Source organism: Oryctolagus cuniculus, chromosome 16 (genome assembly GCF_964237555.1).
Source record: "Oryctolagus cuniculus chromosome 16, mOryCun1.1, whole genome shotgun sequence".
In the NCBI taxonomy this organism is placed as follows: domain Eukaryota; kingdom Metazoa; phylum Chordata; class Mammalia; order Lagomorpha; family Leporidae; genus Oryctolagus; species Oryctolagus cuniculus.
In genome coordinates, this window is record NC_091447.1 from 63,497,019 (window position 1) to 63,507,267 (window position 10,249).

General features: G+C 42.9%; 1 protein-coding gene across 1 annotated transcript; it reads right to left on the minus strand.

Moving 5' to 3' along the window:
* Positions 1-9,087: 9,087 nt before the first annotated feature.
* LOC108175964 (olfactory receptor 7A17-like) lies at positions 9,088-10,017 on the minus strand. Its single transcript, XM_017339238.3, has one exon. It carries the CDS (start codon positions 10,015-10,017, stop codon positions 9,088-9,090), a length of 930 nt encoding a protein of 309 aa, XP_017194727.3.
* Between the last annotated feature and the right edge of the window lie 232 nt (positions 10,018-10,249).

Sequence of the window (10,249 nt, forward strand, 5' to 3'; positions counted from 1 at the left end):
AAGAACTCACGGAATTGGGGCTGAAGAAGAGTCTAGGATGGCAGGGTTCCAAGCCTCAGAGCCAGGCAATGGGATTCTTTGATCAGATTGAAGGAGCAGAACTTGGTTAGTATGTCCACTGTGGTTTTTTTAATTACAACTTTTGTGACCATTATCAGTGATTGACCTGTTGTACTTAGTGTTATCTCTAGTATCTCAATGTATTTTCTTTCTGAAAGAGGAGTTTATGTATTAAACAACTTTGAGTTACACTGTATTTTTCTTTTTGCAATGCATCTGCTCCTTATGCAATTAAGTATGAAGAAATTGAAATAGCCACATGTCTCATGGTGCAACATGTGTTTTGCTTAGGAGTAATTCCTTGTCAAGTTGCACATAGCAAACCCAGTTATTAGCTTATTTTTGATATAAAGTATTTTAAATTAGCATTACAGTGAAAGGCTTAAAGGCCCTATTCCGTTCCTGTGGGCACCTACACTGGGTATCTGAAGCCATTTCTGCAACTTCAGAATAGAGCAGATCATCAGACTGTAGTTTGCTCTTCTTTGTCCCCCCTTCCCTGCCTGCATCCAACCCTACAGGCCTCCTGCAGACACCACAGACTCCAGCACCAGTGTGTTGTGTGGGTGGTCACTGGGTTCCTTCCCTCCCACAATCCTGCTCCTGGAACCGGCATGGGAACCACAGTGCCAGACTGGGTCACTGACACAACCTGAGTCTCTGTTCCTCCAGGGTAGCTCATCATGCTTGTACCTCCCAATACAGGTGTCAAGGAAAGAGAAGCTTGGAAATGTAGATTGTTTTATGGGCAAGAATTATAAATGACCTTCAATAAAGGCAGCCAAGTTGTCAATCATAAGTAGCATTGTGATGTCAATGTATTTCACTGTCATATGTATATGGACACTGTGGAGAAAGGGTGTTCTTATCCAGATGAAGGATCCAAATCTGTTCTTTTTTCTCCATTGAAACTATCACCCTCTGACCTGGATGATTAACTTTATTTTCTTATATTTTCCTCTATCTTTAGACTGTAGGGTTAAATATTTTGTTTTATCACCTGATACCTGGGGTGAGCACCTTTCTTTGTCACAGGACATCTGGATATTTACAACATCAACCGTGGGCCATAAAAAATGATCAATTTAAAAATTGCCCTTATAGGTACAGCTAAAAACTTGTGATGGTAATCCAAATCCCATTAAGCTGGATGGTAATAATGCCATCTTAAGTGTTACAGTGATTACCTTAAGTGTTAAATTGATTGTATAGATAGGATTAAGTGTTAAAGGGATCATATAAATAAAGTGTCTGGTAATAATAACAAATACAACTAAAAAGGAGGCAATGTTCCAACAAGGGAAAAGCAGTCTGCATAGCAGGCTCAAAGAATGACAATCACCTTAAGTAGCACTCTGACCTCAGAATCAGACTTCAAGTCTTCCTGGTCTGGCTAAAAAGCCCATGAGAGCATTTCAGGCATGGAAAGCCAAGACACTGCTACAAAAATATGTTCTGGCTGGTGCTGTGGTTCACTAGGCTAATCCTCCACCTGTGGTGCCGGCACCTCAGGTTCTAGTCCCAGTTGGGGTGCAGGGTACTAGTCCCGGTTGCTCCTCTTCCAGTCCAGCTCTCTGCTGTGGCCTGGGAAGGCAGTGGAGGATGGCCCAAGTGCTTGGGCCCTGCACCTGCATGGGAGACCAGGAGGAAGCACCTGGCTCCTGGCTTCGGGTCAGCGCAGTGTGCCAGCCTTAGTGGCCATTTGGGGGGTGAACCAATGGAAGGAAGACCTTTCTCTCTCTCTCTCTCTCTCTCTCTCTCTCTCTCTCTCTCTCTGTCTTACTCTTCCTGTCCAAAAATATGTTGTGCTTGAAGGATCTCTGTGAGTGACACCCTGGTGGAAAGAAGGGGCCATCATTGAAGGAGGTACTTTCTCTCTCTCTCTCTCACTGTCTAACTCTTCCTGTCAAAAATATATTGTGCTTGAAGGATCTCTGTGAGTGACACCCTGGTGGAAAGAAGGGGCCATCATTGAAGGAGGTACTCTTCTCTAAAGGGAGGAGAGAACTTCCACTTTGCTTATGGCCCTGCCTAAATACTAACAGATATTGTGGACTCAAAAGGCTGCCATAGCCTTGGAAGCTCATGTCAAGAGCCTTGGGTGATCACTGGCATCATACATAAGAGTGTTAATTGTTAAATGAACAACAGGAGTCACTGTGCACTTACTCCCCATGTATGACCTCTTTCCTTAATGAGTTGTACTGTGAGAATTAACTACCAAACTTGCTCTCAAAAAGTTTTTATATTTTGTATATTTGTGCAAATTTTTGAAATCTTTACTTATTATGGAGCTGTTCTTCTGTGTATAAAGTTAATTGAAAATGAATCTTAATGGAGAATGGGACTGGGAATGTCAGAAGGAGGAGGAGGTGGGGTAGGAGTGGCTGTGGGAGGGTAGGTATGGTGGAAAGAATCTCTATATTCCTAAATTTAGTCTTATGAAATTTGTACTCATTAAATAAAAGGTTTCTTTGGGGGAAAAATGACCCTTCTATAGACTCACTGGGTTTCGAGTGTCATCTGTGTTGCATTTTCCATTCCATCATTGCTAGTCATCTAGAATTGTGTGGACCCTGGGCAGATGGGCATTACTCATGCTCACATTATGAAGGAATTACTCATTACTCATTAAAAACATGAAAAAAGATGTCTTAGGAAGGATTGAGATGGGCAGAAATTTTCTGGTCAGTGATGGCATTAGCATTATCCTAAACAAGAAGACTACCACCTGCAAATATGGAGCTCAAATCATGATGGGAAACTGTGAGTTTAGGTTTTCCACTGTGTTGACCATGACTGTTTGTGTGAGTATTCCAGAGGTCATTTTTCCTGTTAGTGACACTTCATAGAATCGAGAACTGAAACTCAACCTTCAGAATTTCTTCTTCTGGGATTATCAGAGGACCCAGCACTGCAGCCCCTCATATGTGGGCTCTTCCTCTCCATATACCTGGTCACTGTGGCTGGGAACTTGCTCATCATCCTGGCCATCCTCTCAGACCCCCACCTCCACATGCCCATGTACTTCTTCCTATTCAACCTGTCCTTGATGGACATCAACTTCATCTCCACCACCATCCCCAAGAAAGTTTTTATTTAATGAATACAAATTTCATATGTACAGCTTTTAGGAATATAGTGTTTCTTCTCCCCATATCTGCCCTCCCATGCCCACTCCCAGCCCACCTACTACTCTCTCTCCCATCCAATTCTTAATGAATATTCATGTTTAATTAACTTTATATACAGAACACCAACTCTATACTAAGTAAAGATTTCAACAGTTTACACCCACAAAGACACACAAAGTATAAAATACTGTTTGAAGATTGGTTTCACCGTTAATTCTTGTAGTACAACTCATTAAGCACAGAGGTCCTACATGAGGAGCAAGTGCACAGTGACTCCTGTTGTTGATTTAACAATTGACACTCTTATAAATTAAGTCAGTGATCACCCAAGGCTTTTGTCATGAGCTGCCAAGGCTATGGAAGCCTTTTGAGTCCACAGACTCCACCAGTTTTTAGACAGGGCCAAAGGCAAAGTGGAAGTCCTCCTCCCTTCAGAGAAAAGTACATCCTTCTTTGATGGCCACTTCTTTGCACTGGGGTCTCATTCACAGAGATCCTTCATGTAGATCTTTTTTTGCCACAGTGTCTTGACTTTCCACACATGAAATGATCTCATGTTTTTTAGCCCGATCCAAGTGACTTATGGGCTGATTTTGAATTCAGAGTGCTTTTTAGGGCATTTGTCATTCTATTAGTCCACTGTGTGGACTGCTTCCCATGTTGGACCCTTCTCTCCTTTTTAATTTTATGTATTATTATTACCAGACATTGGTTTTATCTACATGATCCCTTTGACACTTAATCCTTCTATATGATCAATTACACACCTAATATGATCATTTTAACATGTAAAATGGAATTAGTACCACCCAGCTTAATGGGATTTGGAGTACAATGGCAGGTTTTTAGCTTTACCTTTAGGGGTAAGCCCGTGGGAATGCGTGCTGAACTGTTGTTGCGTTTGTGACATCTCAAATGAAAGTATGGATATTGGTACCAGCTGCTCCACATTTGAATAATTTCCCTGCTAAGGCACCTGGGAAGGCAGCAGGTGATGGCTCAAGTGCTTGGGCCCCTGATGCCAATGTGGAGACCTGGATGGTGTTCCAGGCTCCTGGCTTCAGCCTTGTCCAACCAAAGCTATTGCATCCCTTTGAGGAATTAACCAAGGAATAGAGAACTCTCTCTGTCTGTATCTCCCTTCTTCTTGGTCACTCTGCCTTTAAAATAAGTAAGTAAATAAATATTTTAAGATATATTTTATTTATTTGAAAGGTAGAGTTTCAAAGATAGAGGAAGGGAGAAATAGAGAGACAGGTCTTCCAGTCTGCTGATTCACTCCCCACATGGCTGCAACAGCCATTGCGTTACAGGTGTTCCTCAAGTTAGCCATTCAGTAAATGATCACATAGGTCATGTAAAGATTTGGGCTTTAAAAAGTTTTGGTTTACTAACTTGATAGGCAGAGAGCGTGGTGGCAAGAGAGAGATAATGGAAGTAAAATATAAATTTCTCTCTCTCTCTCAAATAAATAAATACATCTTTTAAAAAATGAGAGCTAAACATAATTTCTTCATGACAATGCTTCCCATACGATTTGTCAAAGAAACAATATTAATTGTCATCTTTCATTTTTAGATTCTTTTGGGGCTGGTACTGTCGTGTAGCAGGTAAAGCTGCCACCTGAGTGCCAGCATCTCATATGGATGCCAGTTCAAGTCCCAGCTACTCCACTTCTGATCCAGCCTCAATGATCTACCACCATGGGGAGGTTGAGGAACTCCATTCCACATATGTGAATTTCTGGAGAATTTTGTTCACATGCAGGTTCTGAAGCTGCAGGTCTAACATGTCCCAGGGATTTAGAATTTGTGTTTTTTTTTTTAAAGATTTATTTCTTTACGTATTTGAAAGACAGAGCTACAGAGAGGCAGAAGCACAGGAGGGAGGGAGAGAGAGAGAAAGAGAGAGAGATATTTTGCATCCACTGGTTCACTTTCCAAATGGCTAAAATGACTTAGGTTAGACCAATCTGAAGTCAGGAGCACTGAAGTCCTTGCAGGTTTCCCATTGGGATGTCAGGGGCCCAAGTACTTTGTCCATCTCTGCTGCTTTCCCAGGCACATAGACAGGGAGCTTGGTAGGAAGCAGAGCAGCTGGGATTTGAACCTGTGCTCATACAGGATGCTGGTGCTGCCCATAGCAGATTAACCCTCTGCACCACAACACCAGTCCCTTTAGATATCAGTTTTTTTTGACAGGCAGAGTGGACAGTGAGAGAGAGAGACAGAGAGAAAGGTCTTCCTTTTGCTGTTGGTTCACCTTCCAATGTCTGCCGCGGTCGGCGCGCTATGGCCAGCGCACTGTGCTGATCCGATGGCAGGAGCCAGGTACTTATCCTGGTCTCCCATGGGGTGCAGGGCCCAAGTACTTGGGCCATCCTCCACTGCAGTCCCTGGCCACAGCAGAGAGCTGGCCTGTAAGAGGGGCAACCGGGACAGAATCCGGCGCCCTGACCAGGATTAGAACCTGGTGTGCCAGCACCACAAGGCAGAGGATTAGCCTAGTGAGCCACAGTGCTGGCCAGATATCACGTTTGACACATATTTCCAACATACATACATACATTTATTTTTTTATTTATTTGCCAGGCAGAGTTAGACAGTGTGAGAGAGAGAAAGAGAGTTATAGACAGTGAGAGAGAAACATAGAGAAAGGTCTTTCTTCCATTGGTTCACTCCCCTAATAAACGCCACAGCTGGTGCTGTGCCAATCTGAAGCCAGGAGCCAGGTGCTTCCTCCTGGTCTCCCATGTGGGTGCAGGGCCCAAGAAATTGGGCCATCCTCCACTGCCTTCCCAGACCACAGCAGAGAGCTGGACTGGAAGAGGAGCAACTGGGACTAGTACCTGGCACCCCAACCAGGACTAGAACCTGAGGTGCCAGCACCACAGGGAGAGGATTAGCCAAGTGAGCCATGGCACCGACTCCAACATTGATTTATATTTCCCTGGTATGCAGGGATGGTTCAACATATGTAAATCGATAAATGTGATAAATCACATAAATTAAGGAATAAAAACTATATGACTACCTCAATAAATGCAGAGAAAGCATTTGATAACATGCAATATCTTTTCATGTTGAAACCTTAAGCAAATTGGGTATAGAAGGACCATTCCTCAACACAATCAATGCAATTTATGACAAACCCATGGCCTGCATCATATTTAATGGGGGAAAGTTGGAAGCCTTCCACTAAGGTGCAGAGCCAGAAAGGGATATTCACTTTCACCATTACTGTCCAATACAGCTCTGGAATGTTTAACTAGAGCCTAAGCGAAAAAAAAAAGAAAATTAAAAGGATGTAACTTAAAAAAGAGGAAGTCAAATTATGCCTGTTTGTAGGAGACATAACCCTACACATAAGAGAACCAAAAGACCCCACTAAGAGATTATTGGAACTCAGAAGAGAGTTTGTTAAAGTTGCAGGAAATAAAAATAAGCAAACAAAAATCAACAGTCTTTGTAAACACAAACAATGACGCCATGTCTGAGAAAAAACTTCTAAGATCAATCCCATTAACAATAGCTATAAAAAATTAAAGACCTTGGGATAAATTTAACAAAAGAAATTTGAAAATTTCAAAATTATAAAATATTTTAATAGAAAAAGAAGACACAAAAATGGAAAAATCTTCTATGTTCATAAATTAAAAGAATTAATACCATCACAATGTATATAGCCCAAAGTGATTTATGATTCAATGCAATCCCAATGAAAATACCAAGGACATTCTTCTCATATCTGAAAAACAATGACCCTAAAATTCATCAGGAGATGCAAGAGACCCTGAATAGCTGAAGCAATCTCAAACAATAAACACAAATTTGGAGGCATCACAATACCAGACTTCAACCTACTTCAGGGCAGTTATAATCTAAACAGCCTGGTACTGGCACAAAAATAGACAAGTAGACCAATGGAACAGAACAGAAACCCATGAAATTAACCCACACATCTACAATCAATTAATCTTTGACAAACAAACTAAAATCGCTCTTTGGATAAAGGACAGTTTCTTCCACAAACGGTGCTGGGAAAACTGGATATTCACATGCAGAATTATAAAGCAAGACCCCTTACCTTATACCTTATACAAAAATCAAAACAAAATGGATCAAAGGTCTAAACCTATGACCTGATACCATCATTTATTAAGGGAGAACATTGGGGGAAACTCTACAAGACATTAGAATAGGCAAAGACTTCTTGGAAAAGACCCCAGAGGCACAGACAATCAAAGTCAAAGTAGACAAATGGTATTACATCAAGCTGAGAAGCTGCACTGCAAAGAAAACACTCAGCAAAGTGAAGAGGCAACCAACAGAATGGGAGACAATATTTGCAAACTATAAAACTGATAAAGATTTAATATCCGGAATCTATAAAGAGCTCAAGAAACTCACTAACAACAAAGCAAATAATCCACATAAGAAATGGGCAAAGGCTATGAACAGGCAATTTTCAAAGGATGCAGCTCAAATGGCCAACAGACATTTGGGAAAAAAATGCTGGTAACTACCACATAGCTCAACCACAGGTGTCAGCTCCACCCCCAGCCTAATGTGATTCACTGTTCCTAATTCCCTGCCCACCACTCAGCAAATATTTAACAGGAACTGTTGCTGAACACATGGTCGCTCTCTCTCTTATGTTCTAGTTCTCTCTCTTACTCTCTCACATTCTCCCCCCACTGTCACCACTGACAGTAAACCTTTCCTCTAAAAAAAGATCAGAAAAAGACCAAAAAAAAAAAAGAAACTGTAGTTACCAAGAGGTATGCTTAGGAATAATTGTAGAATAGTATACAACTGCCACAGTAGAATTTACTCCACTGTAAAATTATATAAATGGCCTCAGCTGGCTAGTATCATTGTCACTGCAGAACCAGAAATGCAGAAATGTATTCATAACTGCGTATGATGAATGGGAATCACCCAATTCTTTATGCTATCAGATTGGGAAGAATTTTGGGAAAGTGTGGGAAGCAGGGCCCGGCTCCCACAACATGGCACTGAGAGGGAGTAAACAAGTCTTACACAGCTGTTTCCTCAATTAGCTGATTCCTGATCCAACCCCTGATTGGAGGAGAACGGCGTGCTCAGCACGCGGGCAGTGGAGCATAGAGTGGTGGAAGAGGACTATAAAAGGAGACTCAACTGCACTTTCTGGGACAACTACTGTCTCTGGGCTGGTGGAAAGTTCGGGGGTGGAGAGTTGGTGGAGAGTTCACTGGGGAGCTCATTATTTCGGTCTTCTCTTTACCCATTCTTGCGTTGCTATAGAAAAAACCTACAGCAAGGGAAAAACAACGTCCGGGAAAGTAGGAAAATCAACAAGGGGAGAAATATTGTGTGTTATTTGAGAGAGCACACAGCTTAAAGGGTGGTTGCTTTAATTCAATAAAGCAGTATCATTTAAACAAATTTATAAGACTGGAAAAGAATTAAATGAGCAATTTCTCTTTGCATAATCTGAGAAATGAATTGCAATAACTGGGGCAGACGTGACACAGTGGCTTAAGTCTCTCCTTAAGACTCCCACAACCCATTCCACAGTGCCTGGGGTTGGGCCCCATTTCTGCCTTATGACGCAGCTTCCCATGAATGTATGGCTCAAGTACGTGAGACCATGCCACCAACATGGGAGAACAGATGGAGTTCCTGCGTCCTGACTTGCATCTGGCCCAACTTTGATTGTTGAAGGCATTTAGGGAGTGAACCAACAGATGGAATACCCCTCTCTCTCTGTCTCTCTGTCTGTGTCACTGTCATTCTTCCTTTCAAATAAACAAACATGAATAAATAAGCATTATTTTTAAGTCATTACAATGTCCATTACTGAGACTCAGGGCTCTGCAGTCATGGAAACTTCCTGTAAGAGAGTTGTTTTATGGCTTCCCACTGAAGACTCTTTTCAGTGCGCCCATCATGTCTTTATTCCTTAGGCTGTAGATGAAGGGGTTCAGCATGGGGGTGACCACGCTGTACATCACCGAGGCTGTGGCAGTGGAGTGTGAGTTGTGGGTAGCAGAGGAACTAAAGTAAACACCCAGGCAGGTGCAATAAAATAAGGAGACAACGGAGAGGTGAGATGCACAGGTGGAGAATGCCTTATACTTCCCCTGAGCTGAGGGGATGGCATGGATGGAGGAGATGATCTTAGAATAGGAGTACAGGATCCCAGCCAGGGGGCCACAGAACAGCAAGCCTGCTGCAAAATACATGACCATGGTGTTAGGAAAGGTGTCAGAGCAGGCAATCTGGATCACCTGGTTCAGTTCACAGAAGAAGTGGGGGATTTCCAGGTGTACACAGAAGGACAGCTGCAGAACCAGGAGGCTGTGTGACAAGGAATTTAGGACACTGATGACCCAGGACACCAGCACCAGCTGCACACAGAGCCAGGGGTTCATGATGACCGTGTAGTGCAGGGGGTGGCAGATGGCCACAAACCTGTCATAGGCCATCACGGTCAGGAGGAAGTTGTCCAAAACTCCAAAGAGTATGAAGAAATATATCTGGGTGATGCAGCCTGCATAGCTGATGGCTTTGCTCTGCATCTGGATGTTCACCAGCATCTTGGGGACGGTGGTGGAGGTGAAGCAGACATCCACCAAGGACAGGTTGGAGAGGAAGAAGTACATGGGCGTGTGGAGGTGGGGGTCTGAGAGGATGGCCAGGACGATGAGCAGGTTTCCAGCCACAGTGACCAGGTACATGGAGAGGAAGAGCCCAAATATGAGGGGCTGCAGCTCTGGGTCCTCTGAGAATCCCAGGAGAAGAAATTCAATTATCTGAGTCCCATTCCCAGGCTCCATGTGGCTAACAGAAAAAGAAAAGAAAAATAGCACCATCATGTGATTTTAATCTGTCAGAAATGCCACCATTTATTTCCCCAGTAAGGTCCTGGATCCCTATAGGTTGTCTAAAATCTGCTCCCTGCAGGATGTCCCTGGGCCATTTCTGATCAGTAATTGCTGTCCTACTCTCAGCCTTCCTCCAGCACTGACATCAATCTTCCACCACTGGTTCACTGCCCAGAGGCTCTCA